The sequence below is a fragment of the Oryx dammah genome, unplaced genomic scaffold (assembly GCF_014754425.2).
Source record: "Oryx dammah isolate SB20612 unplaced genomic scaffold, SCBI_Odam_1.1 HiC_scaffold_10, whole genome shotgun sequence".
Classification (NCBI taxonomy): domain Eukaryota; kingdom Metazoa; phylum Chordata; class Mammalia; order Artiodactyla; family Bovidae; genus Oryx; species Oryx dammah.
This window is the reverse complement of record NW_024070194.1, coordinates 9,265,765-9,281,797: the sequence shown is the minus strand read 5'-3', so window position 1 is coordinate 9,281,797 and position 16,033 is coordinate 9,265,765. Positions and strand designations below refer to the sequence as shown.

Below are 16,033 nucleotides of genomic sequence, written 5' to 3'. Positions count from 1 at the left end.
CACTCAGTGACAGGTATTCTCATCATCACCAACTCCCATATTAACATAAACCCCTGCATCACCATCAGCATCCTCACCAATACCCTCTCCCTTCACACCCAGCATCCCATCACCTCCATTACTCTTGCTGTGTCTATCAGAGGGTTCACCAGTGGGTTGAAAAACCATCAAACACATCTCTGTGGTCTCAAAATTCTTATAATTGCCCTGATAACCACCATAGGTAAAGGGCTCACACACATTGGATGTAGAGGTATAGAAGTATCAGAACAAAGAAGTTTTGCTTGGGACTCTGAGGGGAAGCTGGCACATGGCAGGGATGGTTTGAAACAACTGCTGGGAAGCCTCTAATTGAAGATTGTCTGCAAGGGTAAGAGAGAATAGAATGGTCACTGATGTGTCCTGTTAATGAACTGATCAACACTTTTTTCCCAGCACGTACTCTACACCAAGCACCCTCCTAGGGGTTTGCTATACTTGCCATTAGTTAAACAACCAAACCGAGAGGGTATTACTGTTCCCATTTCACAAATGTAGAAACCAAGGCTTGGAGAGGTTTGGGAATCTTCCCAAAATCATAAAGCCTATAAGTTGAGAGAGGCCTGGAGTTTAAACCCAGATCCGATTTCAAATCCCAAGTGCTGTATCCTCTCATAACTTGACATCAAGATGTTGGTTGGAGCTTTGTTTAATGGGAAAAGTTTCTAATTTGGAAAAAATGTACATGTTTACCAACAGGGGATCAGTGGACCATTATGCAGTCACCAAAAAGCATAGAGTTGATGATATACAACAACATGGAGAGAAGCACTTATCTTTTGTTGAATAAAAAAAACAAATTGTAAAATAAGACACCTGGTGTGTTCCTATGGCTATAAAATATACATATAAGCCCATATAATGATGGCATGAAGGTTATTCCTCAATATATTTAGAGCAGTTATCTCTGGGTGGTAGCATTTCAAATGACTTTTATTTTCTAAAATTCTTTTTAGTGTCACCCGAATGACAATGAGCAAGTGTCATTTTTCACTGCCAGGAAAAAGATATTCATATTAAATAATCTTTAATATCATGGGTAATCAGCAAATAAAGAAACTGGCCTCTTTCACTGAGTCACTTGTGATTTTAACTCCTTTCACATCTAGCTTTGGGTATCAAACCCAGTGACTTATCAAACATGCACACACACACACGCACACACATGCACGCATGCACGCATGCACACACACACACACCCTCCCTCAACCATCTGCCTTGGACACTCAGGACCTCAGTGTATCTTTTTATGGATATAGCACATAGCACTTTGAGAATGACACTTTCCCTATTAAGGACAGCATTCCTCAAATTTATAAGCACATGGGTCAACTCAGCTCCACCAAACCATTTTGTGAATCCCCAATGAGAGTGACCTTGACCATGCTGGATTTCCTAGGAGAAGTTTAACCTGGAATAGGGAAGAGGCATTGTAGAAAGGAACTTGAGATCTTCTGTTTAGGCAGCAAATTCTCAATCTTGGTTAGAATATTAGAACCTCTTGAGGGACTTAAAAAAAACCCTGATGCCCAGGCTTTGTCCCAGACCCATTATATCAGAATTTTTGAATGTGGGACCCAGAGAGACCTCAGGGGACTTGCATGTGCAGCCAGGTTTGAGAATCTGGCCTCCTGTTCAAAGCATCATCAATATCTCTTTGTTGCTTAAGAATTCTAGGGAGTAGGATTCTGGAGCACAGGATTGTTGGGGCTGTGTGAAACAGGGGACCCACTTTTTAAACTTCACATATTTACATATGGTTTGTCTTTTTTAAATGAACATATGTCTTGCTTTTTAAGAAAAATTAAAATTTGCTGATGTCAAAGAGACATCTGGGAGGTCTGGCCTCAGATTTTTCTGAGACTGAAAGCTGACCACAGGGAACTTCTTCCCGTGTCTAGGTCTTTGTTTTCTCTTGAGGTGGAAGTGACCAGATGGCTGGTTAGACCCAATACTCCCCGACCAGGCTATGATCAGGGACGCTGTGTCCAGCACCTCAGCTCACCTGAGGTCTCTCCTGAGCTTGCCAAGCCCACCAGGCAGAGGGTGAGGCAAAGGGCAAGTAGGCAGCTGAGCTTCATGGTGTGAGTAGCTTCATGTTCTGGGGTGAGGCTGGGAAGCTGGAACTTATAGCTGCAGCTGAAAGAAAAGGCTCCCTGTTCCCCAGGGTTAAGGGAAGTATTATGCTTTTCGTTACTTAGAATAAGAAGCACCCTGGGCCAGAGGTGTTGGCTGCAAGAACTGGACTTCTTACCTGGAGGCAGTGCCAATGTCCTTGGATGGATTCTTCCTGGACATTGGGCAAGTCCTCTAGGATGGTGCTTCTGTAGCATCTGGAATGTGTTCCCCAGCTTCATCTACTGCAGACTTGAGTCCCTGTGACCTTGCACTAAAAAGGGACTTTTTGGAGACCTCAGCTTCCCTGTCTGTAAAACAGGTGGGCTGGACCACGTTGTCCCTGAAAGCCCAGCACAGCTCTTCTCTGTTCTCTTATTATTGGTTCCCATCCAGAGCCTCCCAGCTAGTGTCTCAACATTCCAAGAGAGAGAACACACCTCTTTGTTCATTGGCTTATTTATTTCACTTTGGGATAATGAGTTTATTGTATCATATATATCGTCATGGGCTCCCCTGATGGTGCTAATGGTAAAGAACTTGTTTGCCAATGCAGGAGACCTAAGAGAATTGGGTTCCATCCCTGGGTCAGGAAGATCCCCTGGAGGAGGGCATAGTGGCTCACTCCAGTATTCTTGCCTGAAGAATCCCACGGACAGAGGAGCCTGGAAGGCTATGATCTATAGGGTCTCAGAGAGTTGGACACAACTAAAGCAACTTGGCACAGAATACATCATCATATTTATTTCTAAAAGATCAAGCTATAGTGAATATGAATAGCATAAGCAAAAGGCAAAATCACCCCCCCCCTTCAATCTACCATAGTGCTGTGCAGCAGAAACATAATGCAAGCCACAAAGAGACTTTTAAATTTTCTAGTACCAGCAATTTGGGGGGGAGGGGCGCTGTGCTGCACATGGAATTACTTAATTCTTCATCCAGTGATCTAATCCCAGGCCTCCAGGGCAGTGAAAGCACTGAGTTTTAACCACTGAACTGACAGGAAATTCCTAGCATTTTTTTAAGTAGCAATATTTTAAAGAGTAAAAAGAAAGAGATAAAACTACTTTTTATAATAGTTTATTTAACCCAAGACAGAGAATGAGATGGGTTGCCATGCTCTCCTCCAAGGGATCTTCCCTACCCAGAGATTGAAATGGTGTTTCACGTGACTCCTGTATTTCAGGCAGATACTTTACTCCTGAGCCACAGGGAAGTCCTAACAAGGACACTCAGTTCAGTTCAGTCACTCAATTGTGTCCGACTTTTTGTAATCCCATGGACTACAGCACTCCAGACCTCCCTGACCATCACCAACTCCTGGAGTTCACCCAAACTCACGTCCATTGAGTCGGTGATGCCACCCAACCATCTCATCCTCTGTTGTCCCCTTCTCCTCTTGCTTTCCATCTTTCCCAACATCAGGGACTTTTCAAATGAGTCAGCTCTTCACATCAGGTGGCCAAAGTATTGGAGTTTCAGCTTCAACATCAGTCCTTCCAATGAACATTGAGGACTAATCTCCTTTAGGATGGACTGGTTGGATCTCCTTGTAGTCCAAGGGACTCTCAAGAGTCTTCTCCACACCTCAAAAGCATCAATTCTACAGCACTCAGCCTTCTTTATAGTCCAACTCTCACATCCATACATGACTACTGGAAAACCCATAGCCTTGACTAGATGGATCTGTGTTGACAAACTAATGTCTCTGCTTTTTAATATGCTGTCTAGGTTGGTCATAACTTTCCTTCGAAGAAGTAAGCATCTTTTTATTTCATGGCTGCAGTCACCATATGCAGTGATTTTGGAGCCCCAAAAATAAAGTCTGCCACAGTTTCCACTGTTTTTCCATCTAGTTGCCATGAAGTGATGGGACCGATGCCATGACCCTTGTTTTCTGAATGTTGAGATTTAAGCCAACTTTTTCACTCTCCTCTTTCAATTGTATCAAAAGGCTCTTTACATCTTCACTTTCTGCCATAAAATTGGTGTCATCTGCATATCTGAGGTTATTGATGTTTCTCCCAGCAATCTTGATTCCAGCTTATGCATCATCCAGCCCAGAGTTTCTCATGATGTACTCTGCATAGAAGTTAAATAAGCATGGTGGCAATATACAGCCTTGAAGTATTCCTTTTCCTATCTGGAACCAGTCTGTTGTTCCATGTCCAGTTCTAACTGTTGCTTCCTGACCTACATACAGGTTTCTCAAGAGGCAGGTCAGGTGGTCTGGTATTCCCATCTCTTTCAGAATTTTCCACAGTTTATTGTGATCCACACAGTCAAAGGCTTTGGCATAGTCAATAAAACAGAAATAGATGTTTTTCTGGAACTCTCTTGCTTTTTTGATGATCCAGTGGTTGTTGGCAATTTTATCTGTGGTTCCTCTGCCTTTTCTAAATCCAACTTGAACATCTGGAAGCTCACGGTTCTCATACTGTTAAGGCCTGGCTTGAAGTATTTGAGCACTACTTTGCTAGTGTGTGAAATGAGTGCAATTGTGCAGTAGTTTGAGCATTCTTTGGCACTGCCTTTCTTAGCGATTGGAATGAAACCTGACTTTTTTCAATCCTGTGGTCACTGTTGAGTTTTCCAAAATTTGTTGGCATATTAAGTGCAACTTTCAGAGCACATCTTTCAGGATTTGAAATAGCTCAGCTAGAATTCCCTCACCTCCACTAGCTTTGTTCATAGTGATGCTTCCTAAGGTCCCCTTGACTTCACATTCCAGGATGTCTGGCTCTAGGTGTGTGATTACACCATCCAGATTATCTGGGATAAAAGATACATATTAAGAATATTCTCCATATGTTGATCATGATTGGAGCTGGACAATGGTCCATGGGTTTATAATATTTTCTGTACATGTGTTTGGTTGAAAGCTTCCACTATTATAAAGAAAGTGTGAAGGCATCATAATTTAATGAAGCAAGACATGGAAGAAAACCCATCATTGTGTTCACTTTGTTTAGGTTATTGGCACTGGAATAAAGAAATATTGAGGGAATACTGATACTGTGACCTATCTGTGAAAATGAAAGTCACTCAGTTGTATCCGACTGTTTGCAACCCCATGGACTATACAGTCCATGGAATTCTCCAGGCCACAATACCAGAATGGGTAGCCATTCCCTTCTCCAGGGGATCTTCCCAAGCCTGAGATCAAATCCAGATCTTGCACACTGCAGGTGAATTTTTTACCAGCTGAGGCACCAGAAGCCATCAGAAATACTAATTTAGTATTCTTCCTGTTCCTGGACCAGAGCTCCTAAAACCACTGGATTTCCTAAGAGATGACAGCAACCAAGGGAACCTTTTACCATGTGAGTGAGGTGACAAACAAAGCCTCAATCGAACCTTAGAGTGGATGTTGGTTGTCTGGATAACCAACACCTGATTAGGGGGTGGAGTTTTAACTTCCACCTTCACCTTTTCCCTGCCCCCATACCTCAAGGAGAGGTGAGGGTTTGAAACATAAACCCATCACAAATCCCTAAAGATTTAATGAATTGTGATTTGTGATAAAGCCTCTACAGAAACCTCAACAGAGCAGGTTATCCATGGTACTCTAAGGAACTGAGATCAATCCAGGCAAAAATGTGGGTATACTCCATCATGGCTCACTTGGACCAGTGCAGCAGCCTGCCCAGAGGCCTCTGACTCTGCCTTTGCCCCCTAGAGACCACTCTTCACACTGCAGCCACAAGAATCCTGTTTCAAAGTGAATTCTATCCGTGGGTCTCATGACCAATTCCTCATTGCCTGAGAGTCAGATTCTGATTTTTAAAGTTTTACAAAGCTCTTCATGATCTGTCCCCATGGCCTCTCAGTCTCATCCCTTTCCATTCTCCTTCCCCTCAACCCACTCAGTCCAAGATACCCTGGGCCTGTCTGCTGCTCAGTCACACCAGGGACGATTTTGAGAGCCTCTCCTCAAGACCTCCTTATCACAGAGCATTTCCTTGGCCCTTGCTGGCTTCCTTTGTCCCCATCATTCTCCCTCTTCACAACACTCATCATGACCTGGTATAGGATTTTCCCTTGTCTTTATTGTGTGTCTCCCTCCTAGAAGGATATTATTTTACTATATATTTTAACAGTGGTTTCATGCTAAGTGCCTTGTCATTGAAGAAAGTGGATAGAGTAAAATTCTTGTTAGTCCCTATGATGATGAGGCCTGTTTATAAAATTATGAATGTAACTGTCTTTAAAAGAAAATGAAATAAAGTCTGATAGGGGAACAAGAGGAAGGGCATTGTGTCTTGAGTAATATCATAGCAGCCTGGAAAAAGCAGTCTTGGCCCCATGAACAAACTCAAGAAAGTAATGCCTTTCTTGCTCAACCTGCAGTTGCCTCTGGAGAGAAGATGCTCAGCTGCCACTCAACTCTCTGATTTATTCCATAACAGAGAAATGATCATTATTTGACACATATTTATTTTTGGAACTGTCATGAGGAAATGTAGGTATGTTGACAAATCTTTCAGACTAAAACATTTGGTGGAAAACACACATCCCTGACAACAAGTGTATGAATTCTTTGCACTCATGACTGGTAATTCTTTCTAAAAACTCTAAAAACATGGACTTCCTGCTATCATGAAAAAACTGCAGATGGAATTGTCCCAGGACACAGAGCATGTAGGTAATATGATCAAGACAAGATAAACACAGTCTGTCACAATCCTGGCAGTACCCAATTCTGCCAGGAATTCAGAAAATGCCAAGAAGTGGTCATGTTTTTTTTTTTTTATTGGAGACTAATTAGTTTACAATATTGTAGTGTTTTTTGCCATGCATTGACATGAATCAGCCATGAGTGTACATGTGTTCCCTATCCTAAATCCTCCTCCTAACTGCTTCCCCATCCCATCCCTCAGGGTCATCCCAGTACAACATCCCTGATCGCCCTGTCTCATGTATTGAACCTGGACTGGTGATCTGTTTCACATATGGTAATATATATGTTTTAATGCTATTCTCTCAAATCATCCCACCCTTGCCTTCTCCCACAGAGTCCAAAAGTCTGTTCTTTATATCTGTGTTTCTTTTGCTGTCTCATATATAGGGTCATCATTCAGCTCAGTTCAGTCGCTCAGTCGCATCCAATTCTTTGTGACTCCATGAATCACAGCATGCCAGGCCTCCCTGTCCATCACCAACTCCCAGAGTTCACTCAGACTCATTTCCATTGAGTCAGTGATGCCATCCAGCCATCTCATCCTCTGTTGTCCCCTTCTCCTCCTGCCCCCAATCCCTCCGAGCATCAGGGTCTTTTCCAATGAGTCAACTCTTCTCATGAGGTGGCCAGAGTACTGGAGTTTCAGCTTTAGCATCAGTCCTTCCAATGAGCACCCAGGACTGATCTCCTTTAGGATGGACTAGTTGAACCTCCTTGCAGTCCAAAGGACTCTCAACAGTCTTCTCCAACACCACAGTTCAAAAGCATCAATTCTTCAGTGCTCAGCTTTCTTTATGGTCCAACTCTCACATCCATACATGACTACTGGAAAAACCATAGCTTTGACTAGATGGACCTTAGTCGGCAAAGTAATGTCTCTGCTTTTGAATATGCTATCTAGGTTGGTCATAACTTTCCTTCCAAGGAGTCAGTGTCTTTTAATTTCATGGTTGCAATCACCATCTGCAGTGATTTTGGAGCCCCCCAAAATAAAGTCTGACACTGTTTCCATTGTTTCCCCATCTATTTGGCATGAAGTGATGGGACCAGATGCCATGATCTTTGTTTCCTGAATGTTGAGCTTTAAGCCAACTTTTTCACTCTCCTCTTTCATTGTTACCATTTGCTAAATTCTATATATATGCATTAATATACTGTACTGCTGGCTTTCTTTTTGACTTACATCACTCTGTATAATAGGCTCAAGTTTCATCCACCTCATTAGAACTGATTCAAATGCGTTCTTTTTAATTGCTGAATATATGTACCACAGCCTTTTTATCCATTTGTCTGCCAGTGGGCATCTAGATTGCTTCCATATCCTAGCTATTTTAAACAGTGGTCTGATGAACATTGGGGTAGACGTGTCACTTTCAACTCTGGTTTCCTCGGTGTGTATGCCCAGCAATGGGATTTCTGTGTCATATGGCAGTTCTATTTCCAGGTTATAAGGAATATTTGCACTGTTTTCCATAGTGGCTGTACAAGTTTGCATTCCCACCAACAGTGTAAGAGGGTTCCCTTTCCTCCGCACCTTCTCCAGCATTTATCGTTTGTAAACTTTTCGATAGCAGCCATTCTGACTGGTGTGAGATGGTAACTCATTGTAGTTTTGATTGCATTTCTCTGATAATGAGTGATATTGACCATCTTTTCATGTGTTTGTTAGCCATCTGTATGACTTCTGTGGAGAAATGTCTGTTTAGCTCTTCAGCCCTTTTTTTGATTGGGTCGTTTATTTTTCTGGTATTGAGCTTCATGAGCTGCTTGTATATTTTTGAGATTAATTCTTTGTCAGTTGCTTCGTTTGTTATTATTTTCTTCAATTCTGAAGGCTGTCTTTTCACCTTGCTTAGAGTTTATTTCATTGTTCAAAATCTTTTAAGTTTAATTAGGTCCCATTTGTTTATTTTTGCTTTTATTGCCATTTCTCTGGGGGGTTGAACATAAAGGATCCTGCTGTGATTTATGTCAGAGAGGGTTTTGCTTATGTTTTCTTCTTGGAATTTTATAATTTATGGTCTTACATTTAGATCTGTAGTCCATTTTGAGCTTATTTTTGTGTATGGTGTTAGAAAGTGTTCTAGTTTCATTCTTTTACAAGTGCTGACCAGTTTTCCCCGCACCACTTGTTAAAGAGATTGTCTTTTCTCCATTGTATATTCTTGCCTCCTCTCAAAGATTAGGTGTCCATAGGTGCCTGGATTTATCTCTGGGCTTTCTATTTTGTTCCAGGGATCTATATTTCTGTCTTTGTGCCAATGCCATACTGTCTTGATGACTGTAACTTTGCAGTATAGTCTGAAGTCAGGTAGGTTGATTCCTCCCATTCCATTCTTCTTTCTCAAGATTGTTTTGGCTGTTTGAGGTTTTTTGCATTTCCATACAAATTGTGAAATCATTTGTTCTAGTTCTCTGAAAAATACCATTGGTTGCTTGATAGGGATTGCATTGAATCTATAGATTGCTTTGGGTAGTATACTCATTTTCACTATATTGATTCTTCCAATCCATGAACATGGTATATTTCTCCGTCTATTTCTGTCATCTTTGATTTCTTTCATCAGTGTTTTATAGTTTTCTACATATAGGTCTTTTGTTTCTTTAAGTAGATTTATTCCTAAGTATTTTATTTATTTTTTTTGTTGTGTTGGTGAATGGAATTGTTTCCTTAATTTCTCTTTCTGTTTTCTCACTGTTAGTGTATAAGAATGCAAGGGACTTCTGTGTGTTAATTTTGTATCTTGCATATTTACTATATTCATTGACTAGCTCTAGTAATTTTCTGGTGGTGTCTTTAGAGTTTTCTTTGTAGAGGATGATGTCATCTGCAAACAGTGAGAGTTTTACTTCATCTTTTCCAATCTGAATTCCTTTCATTTCCTTTTCTTCTCTGATTGCTGTGGCTAAAACTACCAAAACTATGTTGAATAGTAATGATGAGAGTGGGCACCTTTGTCTCATTCCTGACTTTAGGGGAAATGTTTCCAATGTTTCACCATTGAGGATAATGTTTGCTGTGGGTTTATCATATATGGCTTTTATTATGTTGATGTATGTTCCTTCTATGCCTGTTTTCTGGAGGGTTTTTTTTTTTTATCATAAATGGGTATTGAATTTTGTCAAACACTTTCTCTGCATCTATTGAGACAATCATATGGTTTTTAATCTTTCAATTTGTTAATGTGGTGTATCACATTAATTGGTTTGCCAATATCGAAGAATCCTTGCATCCCTAGGATAAAGCCCACTTGGTCATGATGTACGATCTTTTTAAATGTTGTCGGTTCTGTTTGCTAGAATTTTGTGAAGGATTTTTGCATCTATATTCATCAATGATATTGGCCTGTAGTTTTCTTTTTTGTGTGTGTGGCATCTTTGTATGATTTTGGTATTAGGGTGATGGTGGCCTCATAGAAGGAGTTTGGCAGTTTACCTTCCTATGCAATATTCTGGAAGAGTTTAAGTAGGATAGGTGTTAACTCTTCTCTAAATTTTTGGTAAATTTCAGCTGTGAATCCATCTGGTCCTGGAAGATTTTTTTTTATTACAGTTTTGATTTTAGTGCTTGTGATGGGTCTGTTAAGATTTTCTATTTCTTCCTGGTTCAGTTTTGAAAGGTTATACTTTTCTAAGAATTCTTCCATTTCTTCCTAGTAGTTCATTTTATTGGCAAATAGTTCCTGATAGTAGTGTCTTATGATCTTTTGTATGTCTGTGTTGTCTGTTGTGGTTTTTCCGTTTTCATTTCTAATATTGTTGATTTGAATCTTCTCCTTTTTTTTCTTTTTGAGTCTACCTAACTGTGTGTCATGAAATTAAGATGCTTATTCCTTGGAAGAAAAATTATGACCAACCTAGATAGCATATTCAAAAGCAGAGACATTACTTTGCTGACTAAGGTCCATCTAGTCAAGGCTATGGTTTTTCCAGTAGTCATGTATGGATGTGAGAGTTGGACTGTGAAGAAGGCTGAGCACTTTAGAATTGATGCTTTTGAGGTGTGGTGTTGGAGAAGACTCTTGAGAGTCCCTTGGACTGCAAGGAGATCCAACCAGTCAATTCTGAAGATCAACCCTGGGATTTCTTTGGAAAGAATGATGCTAAAGCTGAAACTCCAGTACTTTGGCCACCTCATGTGAAGAGTTGACTCCTTGGAAAAGACTTTGATGCTGGGAGGGATTGGGAGCAGGAGGAGAAGGGGACGACCGAGGATGAGATGGCTGGATGGCATCACTGACTTGATGGATGCAAGTCTGAGTGAACTCCAGGAGTTGGTGATGGACAAGGAGGCCTGGCGTGCTACAATTCATGAGGTCGCAAAGAGTCGGACACGGCTGAGTGATTGAACTGAGCTGAACTGAACTGTGTGTCTATTTTACTTACCTTCTCAAAGAACCAGCTTTTAGTTTTGTTGATTTTTGCTATAGTCTCCATTGTCTCTTTTTCATTTATTTCTGCTCTAATTTTTATGATTTCTTTCCTTCTACTAACCCTGGGATTCCTCTTTTCTTCTTTTTCTAGTTGTTTTAGGTGTGGTTAGGTTATGTATTTGATTTTTCTCTTCTTTCTTGAGGTAAGTTTGGATTGCTATGAACCTTCCTCTTAGCACTACTTTTACTGAATCCCATAGGTTTTGGGTTCTCGTGTTTTCATTTTCATTCATTTATATGGATATGTTGATTTATTTTCAGTGACTTCCCTGGTGGCTCAGACAGTAAAGCGTCTGTCTACAATGCAGGAGACCCAGGTTCGATCCCTGGGTCTGGAAGATCCCCTGGAGAAGGAAATGGCAATCCATTCCAGTACTAGTGCCTGGAAAATCCCATGGACAGAGGAGCCTGGTAGGCTACAGTCCAAGGGGTCGCAAAGAGTTAGCTACAACTGAGTGGCTTCACATTTATTTTCTGATTTCTTTCGTGATTTGTTGGTTATTCTGAAGCATGTTGTTTAGCCTCCATATGTTTGTATTTTTAATAGTTTTTTTTCCTGTAGTTGATATCTAATCTTACTGCATTGTGATCAGAAAATATGCTTGAAATGTTTTCAATTTTTTTGAATTTACTAAGGCTAGATTTATGGCCCAGGATGTGATTTATCCTAAATAATATCCCATGTGCACTTAAGAAAAAAGTGAAATTCATTGTTTTGGAGTGAAATGTCCTATGGATATCAATTAGGTCTAACTGGTCCATTGCATTATTTAAAGTTTGTGTTTCCTTGTCAATTTTATGTTGAGTTGATCTATCCGTAGGTGTGCATGGGGTATTAAAGTCTCCCACTATTATTGTGTTACTGTTAATTTCCCCTTTCATCAGTTCAGTCAGTTCAGTCGCTCAGTCGTGTCTGGTTCTTTGTGACCCCATGAATCGCAGCACACCAGGCCTCCCTGTCCATCACCATCTCCCAGAGTTCACTCAGACTCATGTCCATCGAGTCAGTGATGCCATCCAGCCATCTCATCCTCGATCGTCCCCTTCTCCTCCTGCCCCCAATCCCTCCCAGCACCAGAGTCTTTTCCAATGAGTCAACTCTTCACATAAGGTGGCCAAAGTACTGGAGCTTCAGCTTTAGCATCATTCCTTCCAAAGAAATCCCAGGGTTTATCTCCTTCAGAATGGACTGGTTGGATCTCCTTGCAGTCCAAGGGACTCTCAAGACTTGTTATCATTTGCCTTACATATGCAGTGCTCCTAAGTCGGATGCATATATATTTATAATTGTTATGTCTTCTTCTTGGAATGAGCCTTTGATCGTTATGTAGTTTCCTTCTTTGTCTCTTTTCATGTCCTTTATTTTAAAGTCTATTTTATCTGATATGAGTATGGCTACTCCTGCTCTTAGTTGGTCACCATTTGCATGAAATATTGTTTTCCAGCCCTTCACTTTTGGTCTGTATGTGTCTCTTGTTTGGAGGTGAGTCTCCTGTAGGTGGGTGTCTTTTTTTGTATCCATTCAGTCTTTGTCTTTTGGTTGGGGCATTCAACCCATTTATATTTAAGGTAATTATTGATAAGTATGATCCTGTTGCCATTTAGTTGGTTGTTTCGGGTTTGAGTTAGAAACACTTTCTGTATTTCCTGTCTAGAGAAGATCCTTTAGCATTTGTTGAAGAGCTGATTTGGTGGTGTTGACTTCGCTCAGCTTTTGCTTGTCTGTAAAGCTTTTGATTTCTCCTTCATATTTGAATGAGATCCTTAATGGGTATAGTATACTGGGATGTAGATTTTTCTCTTTCATCACTTTATGTCCTGCCATTCCCTTCTAGCCTGAAGAGTTTCTATTGAAAGATCGGCTGTTACCCTTATGGGAATCCCCTTGTGTGTTATTTGTTGTTTTTATTTTGCTGCTTTTAATATTTGCTCTTTGTGTTTGATCTTCATTAATTTGATTAATATGTATCTTGAGGTGTTCCAGCTTGGGTTTAACCTGTTTGGAACTCTTGATTCGTTGGACTTGGGTGGCCTTTTCCTTCCCCATTGTACGGAAGTTTTCAACTATTATATCCTCAAGTATTTTCTCACGCTCTTTCTTTTTGTCTTCTTCTTCTGGGACTCCTATGATTTAAATGTTGGGGCTTTTAACATTGTCCCAGAGATCTCTGGAGGTTGTTCTCATTTCTTTTAATTCATTTTTCTTTTTTCCTTTCTGCTTCATTTATTTCCACCATTCTATCTTCCACCTCACTTATCCTATCTTCTGCCTCAGTTATTCTACTATTGGTTCTCTCAGAGCAGTTTTTATCTCAGTTATTGCATTATTAATTATTGATTGACTCTTTTTTATTTCTTCTAGGTCCTTGTTAAACATGTCTTTTGTCTTCTCAGTCCTTGTCTCTAGTCTATATATCTTTAACTCCACTTTGTTTTCAAGATTTTGGATCATCTTCCCTATCATTATTCTGAATTCTTTTTCAGGTAGACTCCCTATCTCCTCCTCTTTTGTTTGGTTTGGTTATCATGTTCCTTTACCTGCTGAATATTTCTCTGCCTTGTCATTTTGTTTAGATTGCTGTGTTTAGGGTGGCCTTTCTGTGTGCTGGAAGTTTGTGGTTCCTCTTTATTGTGGAGGTTGCTCCCTGTGGCTGAGGTTGGACTATTGGTTTGTCAAGGTCTCCTGGATAGGGAGGCTTGCATCAGTGTTCTGGTGGGCAGAGCTGAATCTCTCCTTTCTGGAGTGCAATGAAGTGTCCAGTAGTGAGTTTTTAGGTGTCTATGGGTTTGGTGTAACCTTGGGCAGCCTGTGTTTTAATGCACAGGGCTATGTTCCCACGTTTCTGGAGAATTAGCGTGGTATGTACTGCTCTGGAACATGTTGGCTCTTGGGTGGAGCTTGATTTCAGTGTAGGTATGGAGGCTTTTGGATGAGCTCTTGTCAATTAATGTTCTTTGGAGCCAAGAGTTTTCTGGGGTTCTCAAGTTTTGTATTTAAGCTTTTTGCCTCAGACTTTTAGTCTTATTCTTACAGTAGCCTCAATACTTCTCCATCCATACAGCACAGACGATAAAACATCTAGGCTAATGGTGAAGACATTCTCCACAGTGAGGGACACCCAGAGAGATTCAGAGTTACATGGAGGAGAGAGAAGGGAGCAGGGAAAGAGAGTTGACCAGAAGGACAAGAGAGGGACTCAAAAAGGGAGCAACCAATCTAGGCAGTAATCAGTTATTTAAGTGTTCTCCACAGCCCTCAACACCCAAAGAGATTCACAGAGTTCAGTAGAGAAGAGAAGGGAGAGGGAAGAGATAGAGGTGACATGGGGGAGAAAACGGAGAGTCTAAAGAGGAGAGAGCAATCAAGCCAGGAATCACACCCCTAAGTAAAAATGGGTACTGAAGATTAGATTCTTAATGGTAGAAAATTGATAACACGGGGCGGTCCTAAGATGGCGGAGGAATAGGAAGGGAAGACCACTTTCTCCCTCACAAATTCCTCAAAAGATCATTTCAACGCGGAGCAAACTCCACAAAACAACCTCTGAAGGCAGGCAGAGGACATCAGGCAACCAGAAAAGCAGATCAGTGTCTTCAAAACCAGGTAGGAAAAAATATAAAAGACGAGAAAAGAGACAAAGGAGGTGGGGAGGGAGCTCCATCCCGGGAAGGGAAGCCCGTCCCGGGAAGGGAATTCTAAGAAGAGAGGTTTCCAAACACAAGGAAACACTCTACCTGCCGAGTCTAAGGCGAGCCTTGGAAACACAGAGGGCAACATAACAGGAAGAAAAAACGAATAAATAATTAAAACCAACAGATTACTAGCCCAACAGTAACTCCCCCAGCGGAAAAGCCGCGCAGACGCCTGCAGCCGCCGCTAGCAAGTGGGGGCAGGGCAGGGAAGCGCGGGAGGCGCGGGCTGCCGCGCTCGGTAAGAAGCGGGCAGAAACGCCCCACGCGTAACCAGAGCGAACGAACTTGGGCGAGCAAACCAGGCTGGGGGATAGCTACCACGCGAAAAGCTGGAACATAAGACCCCGCCAGGTCTGCACACAGAACAAAGGACTGAACGGAAATAGCCGGCTGCAGACCATCCCCCGCCGGGGACAGGCAGCCAGAGCTGTAAGGGCTGGAAAGGGGCAATCGCAGCCCCGGAGAGACTACCTGAAAAGCGGCAGGCAGGCTTCTTTGCTGAGACTTCAGGGGATGCAGGACAGTCACCACCCGCCTCACAAGGAGCGCCAGCAGTACACCCAGAAAACTGAGCAGTAGAAACAGAGAAGGGGACAAGTCCCGGCGACCGCGCTCGCCAAGCTCCCGAGCTGCTCGGACCCGGGAGGGGCGCAGAGCGCAGTCCCAAACAAGTTTGTGCCTCTGAGGGTTACCTGGGCGCCAAAACCGAGCGGCTTGGACCGGGGAGGTGCACGAAGCCTGGGGCTGGCCTCGGATAGTTCCTGGCTGAGCTCCGTGGAGCCAGAGCGGTTTGTGCGTTGTGGGGGGAGACAGGTCCAGCGGGGTTGAGACGCTGTGTGCCCACGACAGTGCTATTTGTTTGCAGCATCCCCCCCCTCCCCACAGCGCGACTGAACTAGTGAGCCTAAAAAAAAAAAAAAAAAAAAGTGTCCTCCACCGCCCCCATGTGTCAGGACGGAATTCAGACCCTGAAGAGACCAGCAAACAGAAGCTAAACAGAGGGAAACGCCTTGGAAGTGACCAACACGGCCCACAACATCAGAGAAGGGCCAGATATATCTTCACAATTTTT

General features: G+C 42.0%; 1 protein-coding gene across 1 annotated transcript in view; it reads right to left on the bottom strand.

Annotated features, from left to right (window-relative positions):
• Positions 1-16,033, bottom strand: part of LOC120869429 (trophoblast Kunitz domain protein 1-like) — a 45,101-nt gene that overhangs the window by 440 nt on the left and 28,628 nt on the right. Inside the window, exon 6 of the mRNA XM_040248746.1 lies at positions 2,045-2,178. Coding sequence (XP_040104680.1) covers positions 2,045-2,178 — 134 coding nt within the window. The remainder of the gene's footprint in view (positions 1-2,044; positions 2,179-16,033) is intronic.